General features: G+C 54.7%; 1 protein-coding gene across 2 annotated transcripts in view; it reads left to right on the forward strand.

Moving 5' to 3' along the window:
* The window catches only part of PREX1 (phosphatidylinositol-3,4,5-trisphosphate dependent Rac exchange factor 1), a 169,487-nt gene that overhangs the window by 104,451 nt on the left and 39,469 nt on the right, over window positions 1–25,567 (forward strand). For both annotated transcript variants that reach the window (XM_024559770.4, XM_045194688.2), the window contains exons 8-14: window positions 4,121–4,239; window positions 5,805–5,954; window positions 8,110–8,257; window positions 15,052–15,152; window positions 16,223–16,326; window positions 16,549–16,598; window positions 18,732–18,807. In XM_024559770.4, coding sequence (XP_024415538.2) covers window positions 4,121–4,239; window positions 5,805–5,954; window positions 8,110–8,257; window positions 15,052–15,152; window positions 16,223–16,326; window positions 16,549–16,598; window positions 18,732–18,807 — 748 coding nt within the window. The remainder of the gene's footprint in view (window positions 1–4,120; window positions 4,240–5,804; window positions 5,955–8,109; window positions 8,258–15,051; window positions 15,153–16,222; window positions 16,327–16,548; window positions 16,599–18,731; window positions 18,808–25,567) is intronic.

The following is a 25,567-nucleotide window of genomic DNA, read 5'->3' on the forward strand; positions in this document are numbered from 1 at the left end:
CTTTGCCAGTGCCCAGGTCACTGCCAGTGCACCTCCCCCTTCCCTGCCAGCCGGCCTGGCCTGTCTGAAACAGGTGCTCCTCCCAGAGCACCGGGCTTTAGAAAACACAGGGTTTCCTCAGGCCTCTGAACTGCTCCCAGCTTTGGCCGAGTTTGCTCAAGTTAGCTTCGGCTACCCCTGTTCCGGCCCATGCTTCATGGCGTGGTCGTACCTGTTGGAGCCACAGCAGCTGGTCCTGACCTTCCTGGACACCAGGTGGGCCTTCTAGGGCTGTCTTGTGGCTGCCATGAACTTGCTGAAGGCCAGTCCCTCCTCAGTTCTGTAAGTGAGTTGGGCTGGTGGACGGGGAGGACACATCTGTCTCTTTCAAGAACCTGGCAGGTGGCCAGTGTTCCTGCCTCTGGGTCAGGAGGCAGAGGACTGGGCTCCGAGAGGCCCTAGAGGGATTGGGCAGTGGTGGATGGAACAGCTGGCCTGACTCTGATGTGGTCCCAGGAAATGACTGGTGCAGCTAGGTGTCTGCCAGCTGTTTTGTCTTCGCTTGGGTCATGCAGGGCACCGCCTGTCCGGGACGTGGGTCAGGGAAGGTCTCTGACTCAGTATTTCTGGTCTAATTCAAAAGTAGAGGCTCCTTGGATGTCAGAGTGGAAGGGAGTATTTTTAAAAGCCTACAGCCCCATTCTTTAGAAGGAAAGTGAACTCAGGAGCTGAGTCTCATATGTATCAACGGCCTACTTAGCATCTGTGAGGAGGCAGCAGCGGGCCGTGGTTAAGGATGCAGAGGCCTGCTGCCTACTAGCTGTGTGACCTCAGGCAAGTGATGTCAGCTCTTGGTGCCTCTGTTTTCCTATCTTTTAAATGGGGATAAAAGTCTCACAGGGTTGTTTTTAGAGATTAAGTAAAATCAAACGTGTAAAGTCTGATTTTGTGGCACATGTGTAAAGTGGAAGAAACATAAATCTTTACGCTCACTTGGGTGTCTCCCACACAACTCACACTGAGACCGCGTCTCAAACGAGGCGCTGCATCTGTAGCGCAGCCCCTGCGCCCGGCCCTTTCCTCCCTGAGTTCCCTCCTCCCCAGTCTGCGGCCGCCGGAGATCAGACTCTTGGTTGCCCTTGATGCTGATCCACTGCACCCCTACTCCCACTTCTCCTGTCACCAAACTTTGGCCAGAACCCTGGTGAAATTTCCATAAAAATTCCAGGAGGAAGGTCACTTGTATGTGTATGTAAATGATTGTAAAATTTACATGGAAACCCCGAAATGAACAATGTTGGAGGGCAAAGCTGGAGGACCTGTACTACTGACACCAGGCTTCCTCTAAAGCTGTGAAATTAAGATGTGGTCTCGGTGTAAAAAGAGACAAGCAGATCAATGGCATAGAATAGCGAGTCCAGAAGCAGACCCACACGGGAGCGGTCTTTTGAATGTCAACAGAAGCGCCCATGTAGCTCAGTAAATGGCACTGGGTCAGTTTGATGTCCAGTGGGGAAAACAAGTCTTGACCTTCACCTCACAAAAAGCACAAACATCGACTTCAGAGGGATCATAGATTTAGATGTGCCAGGTAAAACAATAAAGCTTCTAGAAGAAGGTAGAGGAGGCTGTCTTCACGATCTGGAGGTGAGCAAAGATTTCCTAAATTGGACAAAAAGCATAGTTATAAAGGTTTAAAAACAGAGTGATCAGACTGCGCTGAAATTAAGAAGTCATCCAAAGACGCCACAAGGAAAGTAAAACGGAAAGCTGCAGACTAGGAGAAGACCTGTGTGAACCCTACAGCTGACGAGGGACTCATCCAGAATACGTGAAGAAGTCCTTTAAGCCGAACTTACAGCCTGCAAAACCAAAAATGTTTACTCTCTGGCCCTTTTCAGAAACAGTTTGCCAACTCCTGCTGTAAGTCATTAAGAAAAAGACGACCCGACAGAAAAATGGTCAAGGGACAGTCATTTCACCCATAAACATGAAAAGGTGCTCGGCCTCGTTGCTCGTCAGGGAGACACACGTGGGATGTTGAACGAGACACCTCCGCATGCCCACTGGAATCACCGGAACAGAAATTAAATACCAGTTACGGAGGATGTGGAGCAATTGGAGTGTTCCTCCTCTCCCGGGGGTAGGAGAGTTACTATAGTGATTCTGGAAAGCAGCCAGGATCTCCTAGTGGGGTCGTGTGTGTTTCCCAGAACCCAGCAGCTCAGCTCCCAGGCGGGTGACCCAACGCGATGTGCACACTCGCTCCTCGTAAGACACACACAGGGACAGGCCCCGCAGCCCAGACTGGACGCCACCCAGACGCCCTCACCCTCACTTTGTGATCTGTGCGCGTGCAGTTCACACAGGCCCAGCGGCCCGCAGACTGATACGTCAGGATTGTGGTTACCCCGTGAGGTGGGGAAGGGGGTGAGTGACTGCCAGAAGGCGTGGTGGGAGCCGTGGGGGAGCTGAAATCTTCATACAGGTGTGTTCGCCTCGTAAAGTTAATTGAGCCCTGTACCGCTTTGGGCGTTTTGTCTGTGCGGATCTTACGCTTGAATTAAAAGTCTGTGGAGATGGGTACGTGCACACACACCATCTCCCCTTCTGGCTCTTCCTGGTTCTCACTGGCCCACCGATAGGCTGTTTCCCTCTGGCAATCAGTGCGAGTCTTTTAAAACTTCAATGAGAGCAAGTTATTTCAGGTCGGACCCTGAAGTTACTTCACGGGCCCCGTGTCGCGCACACAGAGGAAGCCGTGCCCACAGGACCCCGCAGCATCTGGCCCCGTGGCCCCTCTGACCCCTTCCCACACTCCCCCTCGCCCGCTCAGCCCTAGCCATACCTGCCTCCTCGCCGCCTCCTGCCACATGGCCCGGGGTGGCGCCTGTGTCCTCTGCCTGGGATGCCCCCAGGTACCTCTCTAGTTTCCTCCCTCACCTTCTGTAGGTCTTTATTCCAATGCCACCTCTTCAGTGAGACCTTCCCTGACCCTCTCCCTGCCCCAATTAAAAATCACTCCCCTCCACCCTCCCTATCTTTTTGCTTTATTATTACTTTTACTACCCTTATTATTTTTTAAAACCGTAAATGTTTTATTTTAATTAAAAATATAAACATTGCATCATTAAACATTCTTTTCATACAGAGCCAAGGGCCTCTCCTTTGAGGATAAGTTTGCTCTTAATGCAAAAGCAGCTCCCCTTTATCCAGTCTTTCTGGAACATGCAGCTTCATTTTCAGAGAGGCGACTCCCTTTCCACGTGCATTTGTCCTCAGCTTATGTACTATTTAGTTCACCCAGGTACAGCGACAGGTGCACACCAGGCAAACAGGATTGGGAGCAGACACAGCTGGCTCTCGGGAACGTCACCCACCTTCGAGCTCTCAGGGCTGGTTCTCTGCTTTATTTTAACCACAGCAGTTAGCCCTTCTGATACAACGAGTTTGACTTCTTTACTTAGCGGCTGTCCCTGTCTACCCTCCCCCATACTGGAAGAGGAATTCTCAGAGACATTTAAAAAAAAAAATTCATTGCTTCAGCCCCAGCACCTAGAAGAGTGTACCTGGCACCCAGTAGGTGTTCTCTGAGTGCTTGCCGAATGCATGGGTGCGTGACTGCCCTAGGTTCCAACTTGGTATTCTCCCATAGGAAGTGCTGGTCAGATGTGTGCCGAGCGATTAAACGGGTAAGCCATAGGATTCCCCCGAGCAAATGAATGAATGGTGGGTAGGTGGATGCAGATGAATGGGTGGATGGACTGTCTATTCCAGGCTTTCTTGCCCTCTGGTCTTACTTCAGGAAGTACCTGTTTGTTAGACACTTCGAGAGCCCTAACCTATTTTCTAGCCAAGAAGAATTGCTTGTTAGTTTGTTGTCGCTGTCTCCTGTTAGCTGGGAAGTAGCTCTGTGTGGCCAGCAAGGCCACTAGCTCATTTCCAGCTGCAGGAACTGTAGCTGGGAGTGAAGGAGTCACCCAGCCACTGGCCCAAAGCCTGTGCTCCGGACCCTGGTGCAGTGCCCCTCTCATCCCTGGCGCCTCTCCACGTTGCCGCTCTTCCCCCTGGGCTCTGCTGGAGAGATCTGAGCCCCCGTGCGGTGAGGCATGGGGGACGCTGACTTCCCACTGTCTTTCAGGGTCACTGGGGGCAAGAAATCCACCAAGAGGACCAAATCCATCAACGGCTCCCTCTACATCTTCCGGGGCCGAATCAACACTGAGGTCATGGAGGTGGAGAACGTGGAAGACGGGACAGGTAGGCCTGGGCCCAGCCCTACCACCTCCCTGGCATAATCTGTTTCAGTTAGTTCTTCCTGTTGTTTGAAGTGGGACCTGCCTACAGAAAAGTGCCTAAAACAGGGGCACAATACTGTATTTTGCTGTGTATAATGCGTACTTTTTTGCCCACATTTTTGAGGGAAAAATAAGGATGCACATTTTACATGGGAAGTACCTGGAATAGCTTGTATCTGTTCTTGTGTTTGGTAATTATTTGTTCCCTAAAATTTCTTGTACCATAATATGTTCAAAAATACATGCTAAAATTCCTTTGTAATACAAAAAACAAATATCTAACTATAAATAAGTAAAACATTGAATTAAAAAATTAAAATGAAAGGTATTTTTTTCCTGAAAGTGTGGGCCAAAAACGTGGGTGTGCATCATACAGGGCAAAATATGGTGCCTAGGTCGTCCCTGTTCTGGTGAACAAGTAAAATGCTACCTGTGCCCCAGGAGCCCCCTCCCCACCCACCCACCCTGGTCATAGCCCCTCCTTCCCCTCGGAAGTAACTATGTCCAAACTTTGTGATGGTCATGTTCTTGCTTTTTAAAGATATTTTTACCTCCTAAGTATGCATTGCTAAATATTTTAATCACAATTTCTCTGTTTTAAAACCGTATCTAAATAGCTATGTATATTTAATGGCTTTAAATATATATTTACATTTATTTATTATCTCTCTATTTAAATGGTCATGAATACCATACATCCTTTTGCATCTTGCTTCTTTCACTCAACCTGACACTGGCGAGATTCACTCGTGTTTCTGCACGTGTTGATTGCTAGCTCTCTCTGGCTTGCTGGTTTCCACTGCCACATAATATTCCATTGCACGAACAGCCCACGGTTTCCCCTTTCCTTTGGGGAAGGACACTTGGGTCATTTCCGCTGTTGACTATTGTGAACAGTGAAGCTGTGAGAATTCTCGTGTAAACCTCTTGATCTTGTCTAGGACAGGGGTTCTTTAGGGTTTTGGCCCACAGACCCCTCTGGAAGTCTCAAGAAACCTGTGGCAACCTCCTCAGATTCAGGGTACAGGCAGTACCCTGAATCAGCTTCCCTGAATAATACCACCCTGTCGTCGAAGAGGTTGGCCAGTCCCAACCGAGCAGGCAGCGCCTGAGGGCCCTCGACCTGGTGTTGTCTGGCTTGCACTAGGGCTTCAAGTAGCCCAACGGCCCGAATGAGCCGGGCAGGGAGGCAGGGATGCATTCCTGGGCTCCGGGCAGGTGTCTCCCCTTGAGTCACTCCTCCATTTGTGCCTGGGCTGCGAGGTCTGGAAGCCCCTGTCTTGGAGGACTTGGGAGGGGTCTCTGTTTGCAGGTCTTCCTTGCCCACCAGTGAAGAGCCAGGAGAGGGAGCGAGCATGGGAAGGGTTGAAAGTTCAACTCTCAAATCCTGCTCCCGGCCATGCACCTGCACCCTTTCTTTCTGGAGCCAGGGGGCTGGTCCCGTCCCTCACTCACAGTCATGTGGTCGGGAATGTTCAGAGTTGTGTGGCCAAGTCTGTTGACCCACCTTTGCCCCGCCTTTGCCAGCGGATTACCACAGCAACGGCTACACTGTCACCAACGGCTGGAAGATCCACAACACGGCCAAGAACAAGTGGTTTGTCTGCATGGCCAAGACGGCGGAGGAGAAGCAGAAGTGGCTGGACGCCATCATCCGCGAGCGGGAGCAACGCGAGAGTGAGTGGCTGGGCCCCCCCCACACTCCCAGACCCTGGAGACTGGAGGCTTTGGGGGGCTTTCCTGGAACCCTTGGGGTGTGTATGGTGTTCCCCAGGCTGGTCACTTCTGCAGAGTGAGGGCTGAGCCTAGGGAAGGAGCATAGGGTCCTTTCTAGAAAAGTCAGAGCTACAAGAAGCAGGTCTTGGAAGGGGCAGGGAGCTCTGGGACTGTATTATAACTGGGTGGTCTCTCAGATCACCCACGGCCAGCCGGTTTAGCCCACTAGATAGATGGTGAGGCCGAGGCCCAACGAGAGGGATTGCCCAAGGTCATGTCGATATGATTGATCATCCCGGGATTCTTGGCATCCTTCACCTTGGGGTTTGGTAGCCGAGATGCTCTCTACATACCTTTTCTTCTCCATGGTTCTGTTCCCTTCCCCTGGGGCTCTTGGTGTTAGAGACTCCAGAGTTTGCCCTGGGGAGGAGGGTCCTTGGGGGCTGCCCATCCCTGTGGTCATGAACCTCTGTGAGGCACCTGTGAGGCAGCCTCTGTAGGGAGTGCAGGCCTGGGGGTGATCCTTGGGTGAGGCTGGGGCGCACACAGGCTGGCTGTGCAGTGACCGCCAGGCCGGGAGGGACGAGGCGCGGTGTGTTTAGGGCAAGCCCCTCCAGCTGCCCAGGCCCCAGCGACGTCATCCCGTGCGTGGGGTGCGAGTTCCTGCTGCAGGGCGCTCTGTCACTGCTGAGTGAGGTTTGGATTCGGCCCTGCTTGGCAGTTTGACACATGACCCGGAAATCCGTCCTGACCTTCCTCCCAGTTGTGCCATGGACGTCTCGCGCTCACCATGTCTATTCAGAACTCTTCGTTCCCATCATGTCTTCTATTCAAACCTGCTCAGCGCAGCGCCTGGCCCATCTCGAGAAGTGGCTCCTCCCTTCTCTCATGGGCCCAGGTTCAAACTCTTGGTGTCCTTTCTGATTTCAGCCTGCCCACCAAGTTCAGTAGATCAAGTCTTTTTAGTTCTGCCCCCCACGTGTATGCCAAGTCCCTCCACACTCTCCTGTCCACACTTCTCCCCAAGCACAGGTGACTGTCACTTCTCAAGAAGATGGGCCCAGTATGACTAGATCCATCGATTTTACTTTTTTCCTAGAGAAGCTAGACATCTGGATTTTAAGTTGGTATTTTTAAAAATTTTAAATATTACGTTAAAATTTATTAAAATGACGTTAGACCAAATAAGCTACTGAATTTGGCCCCTGGGTGTGACACTGGAAACTGATCAGGACTGGGCGTGTGGTCAGGACTGGGAGGGGTCGGGGCGTGGCCTGGCCTGGGTGTGGTGGGCCGGTATCTTTGTGGTCGGAATCGGAGGCTGTGGTCAGTGCTGGTGATCAAGAGTGGCATGTGGCCTGAGAGGGCCTTGGCTGTAGCAGCCGGGGTGTTGTCGAAACCCTGACCTCAGGGCTGTGTTTCCAGAGGTGGTGGTACATGCTGTGGTCAGGAGCAGAGAGCTGGATCCGGACTTCCTGGGTCCAAACCCCGGTTCTGCCACTTCTGGTTGGGTAGCTGTGTACAGAGGACTTCATTTCTCTGGGCCTCAGTTTCTTCATCTGTGGGACAGGGATAAGGGTACTTGCTTGCTTGTAGGTTTTCTGAGGATTGAGTGGCCTATGGTGCAGGTGCTTATAGCATTTTCTGTGACGGTTTGCTGTTCCTGTTATTGTCAGGAGTGGACAGGGTCCAAGTGGAAAGTGTGGGGCAGTGATCTGGGTCCTGTGTGTTTTCTAGAGAAATGGGCAGGTTTCCATCCCTGGCTGGAAGGAAGCTCTTAGCAGCCTTTTTGATAAGCTCTGAATTTGGAAACTTATCCTCAGGGTGAAGGCTTCAGTCAGCCTAACTGCTTGTTACCCTGGGACTTAATTTCTCGGGGCCTCAGCTTTGCCACCTGTAAAGTGGGGGAGATAAGCCACCCGCCCCTACCGGGTTCTTTTGGGGAGCCTAGAACAGTGACCACGATACAGTAAGTGCTTTATGTGTGGCCGCTGGCTGTGGGAGGAGTGGGGGGCAGCTGGGGGACAGCTTTCAGGAGCCCAGGGTCTGCCCCTGGGCTACCCCCCACTCCCCTGCACCGGCGCTGTCCCTGGTACTGACCGTGCCTCCTCCGTAGGCCTGAAGCTGGGCATGGAGCGGGATGCCTACGTCATGATTGCGGAGAAAGGGGAGAAGCTGTACCACATGATGATGAACAAGAAGGTGAACCTCATCAAGGACCGCCGGAGAAAGCTGAGTACCGTCCCTAAGTGCTTCCTTGGCAAGTGAGTGGCCCGATCCTGGCTTCCTCTGGCTTCCTGGGTCTCAGGGGGAGGCTGGAGGTGGGTGGAGCATCTGTGCCCACCTGACTTCCCAGCCCTGCCCCTCCCCCACTGGGAGGAGCCACTACCGCACCCTGAGTCCTCGTGGAACAGTCCTCAGAGGTCCAGAAGGATTGCGGGCCCCCGCATCAATCTTGCAAATGTGTGTGACCATAACTCACTGCAAACCATCAGTTTTCTGTGGTGACCTGGTGCACACGTCCACGTAATATGTGAATGAAGCTGAAGATTCGCCAGACTTCCTGTGCTTGATATACTCTGAAAATACCTTTTCTGTTTTTCTGTTTGATTTCTATCCTGTCCTGTCCTGTCCTGTCCTATCCTTTGTAGTCTCAAGTAAAGACTTTCTCAAGTGAAAGAAAAGTTATTTCTCAAGTAAAGAAATAACTTGAGTTATTTCTCAAGTTATTTCTTTACTGATTTCAAAAACAATCCTGCGCAAGCCCCATGAAATTGATTTCACAAACCACTGATGGGTTGCCCACCATGGATGGGAAAACACGCTGCTCTAGCATTCGAGGGAAGAGACGCCACTGTAGACGTTTCCAGCAGAGAGGTGTTTAATGCAGAGAGTCGGTGGCGAAGGGGATGGGAGGCCTGGAAGAGCAAACGCAGGCCCTGTGTCAGTCTGCTGGGGCGCCGTGCCAACGTGCTGCAGAGCGGGCAGCGTCAACCACAGAAATCCACTCTCTCGCAGTGCTGGGGGCTGGACGTCTGAGAGCAAGGTCTCCCGGTGGGGCCTGCCTTCTGAGTTACGTATGAGGGAGGTGGAGGGTTCGGGTTCTGTAGGCTTTTCAGTACTCAGGGCCTCTAATTTCTCTGTTTGGGAAATACATGATTTTCTACTAATAAAACATCTTACCCCTGCCTGCATTTTATAAACAAGGAGCAAAGGGGTCAGAACACAGGGGTGACCAGATTGGATCTCAAACCCAGGTTTCAATCACCTGGGGATTGGGAGGGGCAGAAGGAAGGCAGTCCCCATGAAATCGTCAGGCTGTTTTTAGGCCCTACTGTGTGCTGGACACAGCGGTCGACACTGGAGAGGGCGGCAGAATGCTGAGGCTTTCCGGCCTCGTGGAGCTGTGTCCAGCGGAGGGGAGACGTTTGCCTGCGAGGCCGGGACTTTATTTAGGAGTTATTCACTTATATCTCACCTACTTCCCGAAAGCTTTTGGAGAGGCTTCAGGTAAAAGCCACTGGGTTATTATAGTGCCATAGGCCAGGTGAGAGGTGACTGGTGGGGATGGGGGAAGACAGCCGCATTCTGGGTCTTCATGAAGGTGACGGCCTTTGCTGATGCGCTGAGAGCAAGGACAGTTAAGGAGCACAAGCCCCAGGAAAGCTGGAGTTGCTGCTTGCTGAGAAGGGGAAGGGGCCAGAGGGAGGGGCAGGTGGCGGGGGTGGGGAGGCAGGAGGAGGGCTCAGAGGCTCCATTGGGCAGTTGCACCGAGACTATTGGTCACCTGGATGGAGATGTTGACTCGTTAGTTGGAAATAAAATCTTCCTCGGGGAGAACAGTCTGGGTTGGAGAGCCTCGTGCAGGAGATGTGGGCGGTTGGTTAGATGCCTTCAAGGCCACAGAGACCGAATGAAGCCTGGAGAGGATGTGTAGAGAGAGATGAGGCAGGGACTGGGTCCTGGGGCCTGATGGCCTTTGGAGGAGAGGCCAGCAGAGGAGTCTAAGAGGGAGGCACTCGGGGCGAGTGTGCTGCTCGGAGGCCCCGTGAAGAAGCATGAAGAGGCAGTGGGGAGGAGGAGCTAAGGTTTGGACATGTTAGGTTGTTGTGCCTGGTAGACGGTCGGGCATCTCATATCGGGTGGGCCGTTGGGGACCGAGTGTGGGCCTGGGCAGACTGGTCATGGCCTGAGGCTCGCGCTTGGCAGGGCAGCAGGCTGGGGTTTGGGGGTGGTTGGGCCCCTGAGAGGTGACCAGGATGCCCTGGATTCGGGCTGCCCTGTTGCCCTCAGGGGTCAGCCACCCCAACTCCAAGCTTCCTGGGTGCAGAGGAGATGTGGGAAGTGGGGAAGGGACCGCCTGGCTGGTCTCCATCAGTTCATCATTAATCCCTGGGAAGAAAGGATGTTTTCCTCCCAGGAAGGGCCTTCTTCCAGCCCCCTGGGGTTGGAGGACCTCCCAGCCTCCTGCCAGAGCCATCTGAGAATGCAGTCCAGCCGGATGGGATGACCTGTGATTAGAGCTTCGGTGGAGTGTTCCGTCTCCTCAGGAAGGATTAGGGCGATTTCTTTCACTGCCCGCTTGAAATGGGGCCAGAACTGAAGCTTGTTGTGCAATCACCGGAGCCTTACGGGCCCGCGTCCTGCAGGAGACTGTTCTGGAAGACTCTTGCTCTGCACCCGGCCTGGGGCTCACAGTGTCCTCCGTCCCTGCCAAGGTTCAGCTCCCGAGTCTTCTCTTTCGGGAGCACCTTGGTCCCCTTGGGGGGAAGGTAACAGCAGCCACGGGGACACAGTTATCGAGCCTTTCTCTTCCCCATGGGCTGGCACGTGGCCATGCCTTTATCCCTCGTCCCGTAACCTGTGAGGCAGGTTACGGCTGTTACCCCCATTTCGAGGCTGAGGAAACGGAGGCACAGAGAGGGAGAAGGTGCTGCCCGAGGTCACAGGTGGGAGGCGGAGTTGCGTCCAGGCCTCTGTCCCCCAGCACTCTGCCGCACGTATCCATTTTCCTCTCTGTTCAGCACATTTCAGTTTTACTTGATAGCTTTCCTTTCTCTGCATTTGTCTCCAGCAGCAGACAGGGAATTCCACGAAAACAAAAAGTGTCTGATTTATCTTCGCAGCCTTCAGGGACTGGGCTTTGCGTCAGACTTGGACTCGGGTCCTGGAACTCCCACTCTTGGCCTGTGTGACTCGTGCAAGTGCCTTAGCTCCTCTGAGCCTCGTAAATGATCGACTAATGAGAGGAAATAAAACGTGCCTGGTAGGATTGTTGGAGGGTACCGTGAGAAGATGCGTGTGACGTGCTGAGCACAGCGCTGGCAAGGGCGATAGATGTGTGTATGGGGCTTAAGGGAGTGGCCTGTTTCGGCCCAGTGGAGACAAAACTTAGAGCTGCCACGTGACAAACCCAAGGAGTAAAATCCGCACGATACTGCGGAGGCGCTTGTCCTCCGGGACCCTCAGATTGGCTGGGGAGACAGAATCGACTCTTCACTCAGACATCCCCTTCCTTCACTCAGTGTTTGCTCACCACGTGCCGGCTGCGAACAGGACCAGCGAGATCTCTGACCTCATGCAGATAACCGACCAGTGGGGGAGGCAGCAAACAGACAAGTAGACAAATACAAATAAAGATAAACCAAGACGGGGATTTCAGAGAGCTGAAGGTCCTGTAGGGAAGTAAAAGTAGGTTGGTGTAAGGAGGCAAGGAAGAAGGGTGCTATTTCAACTGGGTGGTCAGGAAGGGCCTCTCAGGGGAGGTGACATTTTAACTAGAGTCTGGGTGACAAGCAAGAGGCAACCTTGAAAAGATTTGGGGAACAGCATCCTGGCAGAGGGAACAGCAGGGACATGAGCTCCAAGGTGGAATGAGCCTTGAGTAAGTCCCTGAGGAACAGTAAGGAGGTCAGTGTGGCTGGGGGAAGTGAGTGGCAGAGGGGTGGGGGACCACGCCACAAGGGTTGACGGGCCAGATCAGGTGGGGACGGGGTAAGAGATTCAGATTTTATTCTAGGGGCTCTGGGAAGCCATTGAGAGAGAGTCTGAGCGGGAGAGGGAGATGAGGGCGAACCGTCACGCAGGCCCTGAGTGAGGATACCATCAGAGCTGTTGGAGCTCAGGGGCCAAGGCGTGAGGGTCTGCCTGGCAGGGACAGTCAGGGAAGGCTTCCTGGAAGGAGAGGCCTTTGGTTTCGCCTTTGACAGAGGTCAGATGTCATTTAGTTACTCACGCCTGCCAGAACAGAAGCTCTGAGGTGGAAGGGGCCTGTCTCATCAACCTGCATGCACGGTGTTTGCGTGTAGCAGCTGATCGGTGATGACCTGTCAGACATTGCCGCAGGTATCTTCAGGAAGCACCTTCAGGCCGTGGAGTTACAGGGATGACTATAACCCCCTAGTCCCCACCCTCTTGGACCTCGAGGCCATGGAAGAAATAGGCAAGAAAAGGTGAACTGGGTGCTGAGTGGTACCCTGGGCCTCAGCTAGGGGGCTTCCCTGGGAAGACTGCAAAGACATACCTGTGCATCCCCTGCGGCCAGCGGGGGCGTGGCACGTGGTAGGCTGAGTACGTGTGTACTGGGTGAACGACTCTGGGGACCGGGAAGGGAGGAGGGATGAAAGCCGGACACATGTTAACTCTCAGTAGTCCTCCTTTCCCCGAATTTCAGACGCGCCACCAGGCTAGGGCGGCCTCCTGTCTGTGTTCCCAGACCACTGCTCCAAGCTCTGTCCTCCTGCAAGACTGGATCTTGCTGCTCTTCGCAGCCCCCTGCAGCCAGCAGATCGCTTGTTCCCAAACCTTTCTTCGTTCGGGGCCTCGGTGTGTGCTGACCTCCCCTGCCTAGGACACCCTTCCCTGTACCCCCATGGTGGCAAGTGGTGCCCCACTGACCCAGTGCAGTTTACAGATGTGCTCTTTATAGGCCACATGGTGCTTTCAGAAAATTTGGACTTGCTCTCTACATTAACCAGTTGGGAGAATTCACAGGAAATGAGGGGTTTCCGGCTTCTCCTGAAAAGCCAAAAGCTGCCTTAGTCTTTCCACTGCAGCCAGAGTCAGCCACACTGAGGACGGGCTCCCCTCTGCAGAGGTGAATTTTATCTGGTGTTGCACGCTGGACCCCAGCTTTTATTTGATTAGAAAGTCTACCTGTTAAGTCCAGAGAACCCTCCTTTGTCCTCTAAAAGGGGCAAGACTCCGCTCAGGGCAGAAACATGGTCACCGTTGCTGTCCTCTGGTCTGTCTTCTGTCCTAGCATCTGCGGTGGGTCTCTTCCTGCCCCTGCACCCCAGAGGCGGCCCCCCGTGGGACAGTGGGTGGGCAGCCGGACACTGAGCCTCCAGCTTCCGAGAGTGGGCACTCAACACTTGTTCACTTCTCTCAGTGGCTGGTAACTTTCTGTCTCTGATTTTTGGGACATAGAGAATGGAACTGAGGGTGTGCAGGACCCAGAACAATCTCTTCCTTACCTGGGGTTCTGCTCCACAAAATAGATCCATTTCTTCTGCGCCCCCTTGGGCCCTGCACCCAGGGCTCTCTGAATGCCTCACACACAACCACCACCTACACACAAGGCAGGTCTTTGCTCAGCAAACCCTGGAAAACTAAAAATAGCCCTGCCCCCCTCTGGCCCTGTAATTGGAGGCGGGACAGCTGGTTTCGATAAGCAGGAGAGCTCTGTGCTCTGGCCAGCTGCCACCTGCTTTCATTGAACACAGATTGCTAGGCGGAAGCAGCCCGGCTCCCAGCTCTCCCTTTTCCTGCTGACTTCGAGTGGGCTGAGCTCTGTGCCGGGCCCAAGCACCCGCCAGGAGCCAGGAGCTGGGGTCTGGCTGAGCCTCTGCCCCGCTGGGTAGTCACGTTGGATTTGCCTGCTTTCTCCCGGCCTGTGAGCCTTGCTTTCTCCCTGAGACCTTCCTCCTGATCCCACAACATTCCTTCTTGCTTGATGGTTCCTTCTTTCATCTGTTCAGTGAATGATTGTTGAGCCCTCCTGTGCTTTAGACCCCCTTCTGGGTTCTGGGGGTAGAGCCGTGACTTTGACGGCATGGAGACTGCATTCTGGTTGGGGGAGATGGCTGATAGACACATAAGGAAATCCACAAACAGTACAACTTCAGACGGTATTAAAAGGAACGTAACACCAAGAGATATGATGGGGTGTATGGAGATAAGGGACTACTTTTGATGAGGTGGTCAGTGAAGGATTCTCTGAGGAGGTGACATTTGAGCTGAGACCTGGAGGATGAAAAAGGAAGGGTTGGGAAGAGTATTTAGACAGAGGGAACAACAGGTGTAAAGGCCCTGAGGCAGGCAGGAATCTGGCATTTTTTAGGAAGGGGAAGATGGTGGGTGTGGCCAAAGCATAGTAAGTGGAAGACACGGGATGAAACCAGTGAGGAACGGGCAGTTTTTGCAGGGCGCTGCTCTCTTTTGGGCAGAGGTGTTTCCCTCCCCCCCCTCCCCGAGAGTAATGGGGCAGCCCCCTGGAGGGTTTTAAGTAGACTGACATGATTCGATCACCGTTAACTCTCTTGACTCCACAGTTATCTTTCTGGACCCTTCTTTCTTCCTGCTTGTTTGTTTGTTCATTCCTTCTGCTCATCCATCCGTCTGGCCATCCGTCATCCATTCCGCAGCCCATCTACCCAGTTATCTCTGTGCTTACCATCTCCCCACCTACTCACCAGTCTTTCCAGCCACCTCTCATTCATTAGCCTGTCAAGTGATCCATTTATCCATTCACTCTCTGTTCACTTACTTACCTACTCCTGTGTCTGTCTGTCCATCCTCTCATCTATCCATCCATCCATCCATCCATCTGAGGCAGGGCCTGGGGTCTGGTCACAACCACCCCTCTGCCCTTGGTCACAGGGAGAAGCATGTGGCCTCAGCACAAGCCCCAGGGCTGTGAGCCCCTAAGCTGTGCTTCACGGAGGGAAGGGTTAGCTGTCATTTCCAGGGGTGGGTGAGGGCAGGCCAGCTCAGTGCTGGTCTCCGGGGGTCCCAGGACTGGGGAGGTCCTCTCAACCGCATTTGATGTTCCTGGCAGTGAGTTTGTTTCCTGGCTCCTGGAAATCGGTGAAATCAGCAAGACTGAAGAAGGAGTCAACCTGGGCCAAGCCCTGTTGGAGAATGGTATCATCCACCATGGTGAGTGCGTGGGGCCGGCCGGCGTGGGCCAGGGGTGGGAATAGGTCAGACTCCAGCAGTGCTGTTTCCACTAACGCAGAGGCTATTTCTGTGCTTCAGTGCAGCCGCCCTGGTGCCTCGGCGTGGTGGGCCCCAGGGACGAGGATGCCCTTATAAAACTGCTCACTCCCCTTGCGTGCCAGCACTGTGGGGACATTTTGAAAAGATGGGGTCAGGGAAGGAGAATCTCCTTTCTGTTTTTCAGAAAAGGCAAGACCCATTTGTTTTAAGTTTCTTGAGTGCCTGTGTTGGGCCAGGCACTGCCCGCGCAGCGGTGAACAGGACAGATGAAAACTCTTGTTCTCATGGGCCAGGCTTCTAGGGAGGGAGCCAGGTGGGCTTTGGGGTTCCCGGCAGAGGGAACAGCCAGTGGGACGTCCCTGGGACAGGAGGACAAGTAGTTTGTTTGGGAAACACAAGGAGGCCAGGACAGCTGCTGTGGCATGGGTGGGGGAGTGTTCGATGGGGTCAGAGGGCCCGGGGCCAAGGGGGAGTGTTCAGGGGATGAGGCCCAGGATCTTACAGGGGATTGTAGGGTCTTTGGCTTGACTCTGAGTGACACGTGAAGCCATTGCTGAGTTTTGAGGAGAGGAAAGACCCGCCTGGACCGAGACTTTAACAGGATCCTTTGGGCCGCTGTGCTGAGGGTGGCAGCAGGGTTCCCAGCGAGGAGGCAGCCATGATATCCCAGGCAGGAGATGAAGGTGGCTTGGTCCAGGTGGGAGTGTCGAGTCAGACTCTGCCTGCCGTGAAGGAGGAGCCTGCAGGACTTGCTAGTGGGTCCAGGCGGGGAGGGAGAGGAGAGGAGCACCAAGCGCGGCTCAGGGCTGTGGTGTAGAGGTGGTCCCGTGAGTCCCTTCAGGGCGGCCTCGGACCCAGCACACCAGCCCTGCGTGTGCAGTGTGTGCAGGGGAGTCACTGAGATTTCGCTTGGCACAGAGCTTGGCCGAGGGCAGGGTGGTGATGGTGGGTGTGGGTCCGGAGGGGCTGAGGGGGCCTGCTGTGCTTCACCGGCCCCTGGGTCCCCCTAGTCTCGGACAAGCACCAGTTCAAGAACGAGCAGGTGATGTACCGCTTCCGTTACGACGATGGCACCTACAAGGCCCGGAGTGAGCTGGAGGACATCATGTCCAAGGTAGGGACCCTGTCACTCCGGCCCGTCTCCCTGGCCCTTCCGTCACCACACAGCAGGCCTGGGCCCCAGCGGCCTCTCCTCCTCCATGGGCCCCACCCGTCTCCCCCTCCCCTCTCCCCCACCCACCGGTTCTTTCCTGGGAGCCATGTCTCCCAGCAGCCTGGATTCGGAGGTCCCTGAAGGATGTGGCCTGACCCCAGACTCCCCGCTTCTCTCTTTCAGGGTGTGAGACTTTACTGCCGCCTTCACAGCCTCTACACCCCTGTGATCAAGTAAGTCACTCTGTCCCGGCTTCAGTGTCACTCTGCCTCTCCTCAGTTCTGTGGCCTTGGGCCGCAGCCTCCCTGAGCCTCAGTCTTCTTCAACAGATGGGGCTAGAAATCACACCTGCCCTGTAGTTTTGTTATTAGGGCTAAATGAGCTTTTTGGGAAACACTGCAGCATGGTGGTGAGTTTGAACCTCAGCCTGCCAGTTACCAGCTGTGTGACCTTGGGCAGTCACTTAACCTCCTGGTGCCTCCACTTTTTCCTCTGTGGAACGGGGACACTAATAGGATCCACCTCAGGGCCTTTGCACTTGCTGTTCCCTCTGCTGGAAATGCTCTTCCCTTACATACATGCATATTTGCCTCCTGACTTCCTCCAGATGATGTCTCAGGGGGCCTTCCGTGAGCACCTTTCTAAAGTATCACCATCGGGTACACACTGTCCTCCTTACTTCCCTTTGGCTTTCTCCTTGAACTTCTCAGTATGACTGTTGTCAGTATGTCAGTTGACATATACTTATTTCTTTATCTGTTACTGTCTTTTCCCCACTGGACTGTAAACTCACCAGGGGCAGGGGCTTGCTCATTGCTGTGTCCGCAGACACTTGAACAGCACCGTCCAGTAGAACTTTCCACACTGGCAGAAGTGCTCTACATCTGTGCTGTCCAGCCCAGTAGCTTCTAGTCCATGTGGCTCTCAAACCCTTGAGACTGAAGAATGCGACTTTAAGTTTGATTTCATACGCGTTGATTGAAAAATGGCCACATGTTGGAGTGTACAGGCCTAGGGCAAAGTAGCACTTAGTGAATGTCTGTTGAGTAACTTGCTGAAAGGTAATGACTCTCTTTGGCCTCTGTCTGCATCTGTGAAATGGGCATAAGACTAGCTCACACCTCTTGGGCCGTCGTGAGGATTCAGTGTGAATGGCGCCTGGCACCTAGTGCTGCGGAAATGCCAGCGATTGGTTGTTCTCTCTCCCAGGAAGCTTATGGCTGCGGACGAAGGGACAGAGAGGTTGACCTGGTTCTAATCCAGGTGGAGATCCCTCTGTCCCTTTGTCCTGACAGCCCTTATCACCTCTCAGAGGAGCAGAGAGGAAGGGCCTTTCCTGGCATTTGCTGGCCTGGTTGGCCTTTGGCCTCATTGTGGGAGGTCAGGCCCCGGGAACCACTTTCATCTCCAGCCCTGCCTCTGCCTCCTCAGCCTGTCCCCTGCTGTCCTTCTGTAAGTCCCAGAAGGGCCCTTCCGTGACCCGGCCTGCTGGACATTCCAGCTCCTAAAGACCCCAGAAAAACTCCCCATCTGGACCTTATTAGCCTCAACATGGGCTGGCCACAGACACTCACTTTTGGTGGCTTGAGAGGCTGAGACATCATTACAGTTCGGTCGTAAGGTCATCAGAGCCTTTGCACCAGGACTCAGCAGGAGGTTAGAGGTCACTCAGGCTGGAGTGTTTACCTCCAAAAGAGCTAGGCACGTCCCAGGCCCCTGCCCCCTGCCCCCTGCCCAGGCCTGATTCCCCACACCAGCCCTGGCAGAGGCGCTTCCACGTTGGAAGGGTTTGTTACCTCTGCCTGCACGAATGTCAACAACGAAACAGAAAAGGGAAGAGGGATTGAGGGCTGTTTTCACTGCTCAGTCAGTTTTCCATAGCCGTGGTGCTGTTGACGCTTTGGGCTGGATGGTTCTTTCTCTGGGAGCTCTTCTGGGCATTCGGGACGTTTAGGAGCATCCCTGGTCTCTACCTGCTAGGTGCCAGTGGCACGTCCACCTCCCACCAGGTCATAGTGGCACAGACTGTCTTCAGACACAGCCAGGTGTCCCTTGAGGGGCAAAGTTGCCCCTGCTTGAGAACCCCTGGGCTGGAGAGAGGAGCCTTAGAGCCATCACCTCCTGCCCCTGAGGGGAGAAGGGAGTCCTGGGTTGGGACAGACTTGCCCCAGGTCACACTGTGAGTGAGGTATGGAATTCAGGTCAAGACTCCCTGCCCAGTGCTGTCCCCATGCCTTCCCCCCCACCCCAAGTGAGCCCAGAGTGCCTGGGATCTCTTGGATCAGGGCAGTAGAAGCAGGAAAGCCGGGGCTGCTCCCATCTGCAGTCTCCCCAGCCGCTCATGGTGTGCCTCCTCCTCTCGGCAGAGACCGCGATTACCACCTGAAGACGTACAAGTCGGTGCTGCCTGGGAGCAAGCTGGTGGACTGGCTGCTGGCTCAGGTGAGAACTCGCCACCCCCACTGCTGCCCTGAACCCGTGGGGCCAGCCGTCTAGCTCTGCCCAGGATTGAGTGCCTAACCGGGATGGGGTCCTTTGAGGTCTTTTCCTTTTTTCACTTTTAATTATCTTCTGCTTGTGATAAAATACATGTAACACTCACCACCTTAACCGTTTGTAAGTGTATAGTTCAGTGGTTTCAGGCACACTCACATGGCCGTTCAGCCATCACCACCTTCCCTCTCCAGAGCTCTTTCCCTCTTGCAAAACTGAAACTCCGTACCCTGTAAACACTAAACCCCCATTCCTCCCTCCCCCAGCCCCTGGCAGCCTCCCTCCTACTTTCTCTCTCTCACTCCGGCTGCTCTCGGCACCCCCGATCTGTGGAATCACACAGCATCTGTCTTGCGGTGGCTGGCTTATTGCCCTCAGCACGTCTCCAGGCTCATCCGTGCTGTAACACGTGCCAGCGTTTCCTCCCTCTTTAGGCGGAATAATGTTCCACGGTGCAGAGAGACCACGCTTTATTTATCAGTTCACCAGCGAATGGGCCCTTGGGTTGCTGCCACCTTAACGCGTTCAGTTGTAAAACTGGGACGGTTCTGGGCCAATGGGGACAAGTTGGTCTCGTGTGGAACTTGCCGAGTTACTATGTTCACAGAAGTTCCCGGTGGGCAGGGGCTGGGCAGATTGCTGCAACTTCCCCGAGGTGTTGGTTCCGTCAGGTGCTGCAGACACTCCTATCTACCTGCCTTTTGTCCTTTATGGCTTCTGTTCAGGGGGCGTGTGCTCTGGGCTGGGCGCTGGCTGGGCTTTGGGCTTTATCTCTCTGAGTCCCCCGACCCACTTACAGCCGGGGGAACTGGGGCCCAGGGAGACCGAGCGCCTGGTCCGGGGCGCAGAGCCTCGCAGCAGCAACGCTGGGACTCAGACTGGCCTGTGTCACCCACAGGTGTCTCGGTTCTGCAGACTTTTCGGGGGGCCTGTGGGAATGTGCATTTGTAGTCTGTAAAAAGAACATACTGGCTCCAAAGATGAGGAGACAACTGCAAAATCAAAGTGGATAAATGTTTAAACATTTACAGCTCTATGTCGACCTTCATTTAATGTTCATGAAAGCCTCGTGCCTTTCAAAAGCAGTTTGCTGGCTGGATTTTCTCATGTTGCACAAATTCCTGATGATTGCCTAGAAATCATAGCAAATCTGTAAAGTAATTGTTTCTTGGCATCAAATACCTTCAAAACCAAGTTTAGAGAAATCCTTTCAGATATTTTACAAGCCCAACAAACATATTTAATGTAGGATGTGGGTGCAGTTTGATCTGTGATCTGTTTGCCGTGACGTGGGTCCCCAGGGTCTGGGCGGTCCTGAAATGACCCTGGCTCTAAATCCAGATTTGCACATTTGGGAAGTGCAGAGCATCTAACCATTGTACCACACCATCCTCAGGATCCCTCAAAACCAGCCCAGGTCATGTGCTTTACTGATAGCCAGGCAGACCTGGGTTCAAGTCCCAGCTCTGCCACTTCCTCACCGAGTGATCTTGGACAAGCTCCTTAACCGCTCTGTGCCTCAGTTTCCACACTGGTAAAATGAAGCCAAAAAACCATCCCTTTCCCTTTAGGTTATTTGAGGATTCAATGAGTGAATCATTTGACGTGCTTCAGAGGGCGCCAGACAGAGAGTAAATGTAGCTGTTACTACAGTTCCTCATGTCCTTCCTAAAGGACTCACTGTGGGTTGGAATTATAGGCAGTAAGGAAGGCTGAAGACACCGTGGGGGGATGGGAGCAGGGTGCATAGGACAGGAAAGTGGCAGCTGGCCGTTGGGGGTGTGCACAGAGCCCTGGGTTCTGAGTGTGCGGCAGGTGAGGGGTGGTACCTGTTGTCTTCTTTTGTGGCTTGGCCTCTTTGGTAAAAGTCCAGACCTGGCCTGGTTCAGGGCTCTCTTATGTGGTGCTTCTCACACCTTGAACCTTTCCGTGGCCTCATGTTTTCCGAGCTCCCTCGCTGCCCACGGCTGCCTGTTGGCTTTAAAGCCTGATGTGGATTTTGCCCTAAATGGCAGATCTAGGCATGAGCTGGGGGTGGGGTGGCTCGCAGAGGTGGCGGGGAGTTGTGGATCTGAGGACTGTTTGGACAGCGGGGAAGGCTCTGGATGCACTGCTGTGGGTGGGGTGAAGCTTGAGGATAAGCCCTGGGGTTTTGGAGTGACGGGCAGCCAAAGCGACGCAGCCATTTACAGTGTCGGAAAGATGGGAGGAAACGCCGGTGCCATGGGCATGGGAAGGCGCCGCCTCTGGGTGCCCACTGGACTTCCCAGTGGGTGGGTGGAGGAGGGGCGGACTGGAGGCACGTGGTGCCCAGGTGACACCTCCACCGTGGATGTGCTGTTCCTTGTCAGCTCTTGGGTGGTATTTGCAGTGAGCAGTTAGAAGAGAGTGGAGAGAAAATCGACAAGAGGGCCCATTAGCTCATCTCTTTCCTTTGAACACCAGCTTGGGACCAGGCACTGCCTCAGGTTCTGGGACGCAGCAGCGAACACAGCACAGCTCCTGCTGTCACAGGCCTTAAGTGTTGGTGAAGGTCAGGGGAGGCGTTTCGTAAACAAGAAGGGGAATGTAGAACACATTAGCTGGTGCCAGGTGCCAGGGTGGGGGTAGGGGCAGAGTGCGTGGGAGTTGCGGGGGGAATTGACCCTTCGAATGGCGGGGTGGTGCAGTTTCCACAGAGGGTCAGAGAAGGCTTGCTGAGTGGGACATTTGAGCAGAGACCTGAGGCAGGACATGAGCAAGCCAGGGGCATGTCTGGATGGACCCTCCTCTGCTGGGACAGCAACTCGGGGGCTCATTGTTGGGTGGGCTTGGTGTGTCCGAGAGCAGTGAGGAGGAAGCCGTGCAGCGGGAGTAGTGTGAGCGAGAGGGAGGGGTCATGGGGAAGCCAGGAAGCCGGGGCAGCCAGTCGCACTGGGCCTTGGGGGCTGTGGGGGGTTCCGGCTACTGTTCCTGCTACTGAGCACAAGGGGGATGGCAGCCCACTGCAGTCAGCTAAGGTCCCTCTGACTGTGTGGAGCACAAGCTGTGGGGGGCGAGGCTGGCAGGAGGGGCCGGAGAGGAGGTGACTTCAGAACTCCAGCCAGGGAGCATGGTGCCTGAGAAGTGGGTGGCCATGGGGAAGGTGGGAGAAGTGGTCAGATACTGGAGTTTTTGAAGGTAGATCTAACAGAGCTTGCCGATGGCTGGCCGGGGTGTGGGAGGTGACAGAGAGACAGGAGTCTGAAATGACTCTAAGGTCCTGGCTGAGCGGGAAACCTCAGGGCTGCACCCTGGAGCACTCCAGCAAGGAGGGGAACCAGCAGCCACCAGGGTTGGCTTCTCCTTGGTGATGGGTGCTGGGCACAGTGGGCACTGCTCGTGGGCAGCACTGTCAGAGAAGCTCTGCCTGAGTCATGGTCACTCAGTCCTGAGAACGGTCCTCTTCCCCCACCCCCACCCCAGCCCCCGCCAAGCATCTTGTTGCAAGTAGCGGCAGGAGGAGGATGGTGAAGTAAGGACACCGCTGACCATGACATGCGTTTGTCCACATCAGCCGACCTCCACTGGCTTGGCCTGGGCTGGGGACACAGGGACGCTAATGGGAGCCGATGCAGGAGGATGGCTTCCAAGAGGCTGACCGAAAGGCAGCTGGCATCTGGCTCTGGGTGAGGAAAAGGGGGCAGAGGGTGTGCGTGGGGGGTCTCTCTGTGGGGAGAGGCTGGTGTAGGTGTGACCTTGGGGGCTGGTTACAGCAAGTCTGCCTGCCTTTACCTTAGCAGGAAAGTCAGGAAAACAAACGGAGGATTCTGTTGCTTTGAGTACATCTTCATTGCCGACTTCTAGGTCATTCTGCTCCTTGAAACAAAACATTGATTGAAACCCGCTGATTAGCTAGAAATGCTTTAGGCCGCACGTAATAGGAAACCTGCCTGATGCAGTAACACATTTTCTTTCTCACGGTAACTAGGCATCCACGGTTCATGGTCACAGAGCTCAGTGGAGCCATTTGCACCCACACTCCTTCCATCTTTCTGTTCCGCCATCTATTGCCAGTTGCTTCATAGTTATAGGATGGCTGCCACAGCTCCAGCCATCACATTTATGCAGACCTAGAGACCAAGGCAGGCAGCAGGGGCAGTGGGAGAGAGCTTTTTCATTTTGTTTAGTGAGGAAACTTCCACTTACCCTGGTGGTCTCGTGGGCCATCTGGGTCCCACATGTACCCCCAAACCACTCCCTGAGAGAGAGAACCAGGTATTGCTGAGAGTGGCTTAAAATTTCTCATAATTCACCCCTTGAGCCTGGGGGAGGGTCTCCTACCCACTACTTGGACAAATCAGAGTTCTTTTAACTCTGAGGATAAGGTGGCTATTAGTCCTTCAATAGACAAGCTGTGCTTTGTATCAGTTCCACATGTTATCTCATTGAACCCCAAGAACAATCTGAGGAAAAGTTGTTCCCATTTTACTGATGAGGAAACTGAGGCTCAGGTCATGTGACTTGCCTCAGGACACACACAGGGGGCATTCCAATAAGACTGTAGGTATTCAAGGAGCTGTTAGGATGCCTTGGTAGTCCTAACCCATGGCCACAGACCACCCTGGATTTTGAATCCAGGGAATCGGGCTCCAGAGTTTGCTCCCTTCCCCCTCTCTGCTCGGTGGCTTCTGGTCTGTGCTGCCTGGGCTCCAGGACGGCCCCGGCTGTGGCCGTCAGATGCAGTGGGAGCCAGCAGGGACAGGCTGGAAGCCAGGTGCGGGGCGGCTCCTGTGCTGGCTCAGCTGAAATGCGCCGGAGTGCCCGCCACGCAGACCCCTGCCATCAGCCAGATGGTGGGTGCTGACAGCGTCAGGGTGTTCATTCAGTACAGGGGGCTGGGGGCCAGGGTGGGAGCAGGCAAGGGGCCAGGCCGGCGACTCCAGGCAATGGCAGAGGAAACAGGATGAAACAGGCAGGAAGGAGCCCTGGCTGCAGCCTCAGTTTCCCTACCTGTAACATGGTGGTTGGAAGGGGGAGGGTCCGGCTCTGCAAGGCTTCCGTTCTCACAGTGTGACCGTGGGCAGGTGCCATGCCTGTCCCTGCCTCAGTTTCTTCATTTATCATGTGGGGTTCATAAGAGGGATCGCTTTCGGGTGGCCGTGAAGGCCGAGTGAGATTGTGCAGTGCCTGGCATGAGGTGGTTGTGAGAGGCCCCCTCCGTCATCGGCACGGGTTTCAGAAGTCCCGGGCAGGGGGCCTGCTCAGGCCTTTGGTAAGTGCCCCCCTCTGCGTTCCCTCTCCAGCCCTGCACTGCCTCTGCTCCCTTAGTTCCTAGGTAGTTCTCCCTCCTGAGAGGTAGCCGAGCGAGAGTAACTGACGTTTATCAGATGCTCCCTGCAAGCCAGGCCCTGGGCCAGGAGCCTCGCGGGGAACACGTCCTTCAGTCCTCACAAGGGTCTCTGAGGGTGGGCATGGTTATTGCCCCCATTTTAGAGACACAGAAACTGAGGCAGATACAGGTGAGTTCAGGCTGTTTCCAAATTGGATTTTTCATTCATTTCATCCAATAATTCATTCATCAGACTGTTTTTTGGGGGGTCTCACTAAATGCTAGAGGCTGTGCTTCAAGGTACGGAGGTGGGGTGGACGTGGCAGGCACTGTCGCCGCCCATGGGACTGACATTCTGGAGGGAGACAGACCTTAAACCAGTTTGCTTTTTAGGAGGGACCCAGGGGCAGGGAGCATGGGGCCCGAGAGCCACACCCTGAAGGGACGAGTTCATTTCTGGTCGTGACAAGCTTGGCACAGATGTCCTACGAGGGAACAAGACAGTGTTACTGGATGAGTATTTGTGGAGAGGACGTGTGGTGGAAGGGGTGGGGCCCTACCTCAGGGGGATTAGGGAAGGCCCCACTCTGAGGAGGTTATGTGGGTACCGAGACCTGAAAAGCCAGGGCAAAGGCCCTGAGGTGGGGTCACATGTCGTGTGGGGAAGGAGCGGCAAGGAGGCCACTGTGGCTGGAGCTTCCAGCACTGGGGGTGAGTGGGCGAGTGGGGGACAGGACGGGGGAGTGTGGTGCTGTGTGTTCCCGTGCCTGCCTCTGGGTGGGGAGAAGAAGGCGACTTGGTGACCTGTGGTCTCCCCACAGCTGATGGGATGTAGGGTGGGAGCTCACTTTTCAGGTGATGGGTGCATCCAGGGTCAACATCTTTCACTGTTAACCTGAGAATCCCGCTGCTGTTCTAACTTTAGTAGCCTTCCTGTGAGTCACCCCAGGGCCCTTTGGGGAGCAGGGGAGTAGGGAAGCAGGGATGGGCTGGGAGCCTAGACAGAGTACCTCAGAAAGCCAGGTGGGCGCCAGGTGGGCTCCAGGCGGCTGCCCAGGTCTCCCAGGCGTTAGAGCTGGGCCTGCTGGACTCCTGGGCCAGGCTGTGCCTTCCCCACTGGCCCCTCCCCGCCCAGGGCAGCTGCTCTGGGTGTGGCCTGTCCTGGATGGTGACCTCCACTGGCTGGGCTCTGAGCCCTCTGGCCCTCCAGACACTGGCCGAGGGTCCCCCAGGAGAGATTTGTCTTCCTCTGGTCAGCCGGGTCAGCCAGTGCAGCGAAATATGACGGCCGGCCGCTCCCCCAGGCCGTCTGCCCTGTGTCTGAGCCCCATCCCGGCAGACTGAGTCCTGCTGCCTCTGGCTTTCACTTCCGTAGCTGGGAAATTCCCTCCCTGGCCCTTCCGGTGCCCAACGGGTCTG

Source organism: Desmodus rotundus, chromosome 6, assembly GCF_022682495.2.
Source record: "Desmodus rotundus isolate HL8 chromosome 6, HLdesRot8A.1, whole genome shotgun sequence".
Classification (NCBI taxonomy): domain Eukaryota; kingdom Metazoa; phylum Chordata; class Mammalia; order Chiroptera; family Phyllostomidae; genus Desmodus; species Desmodus rotundus.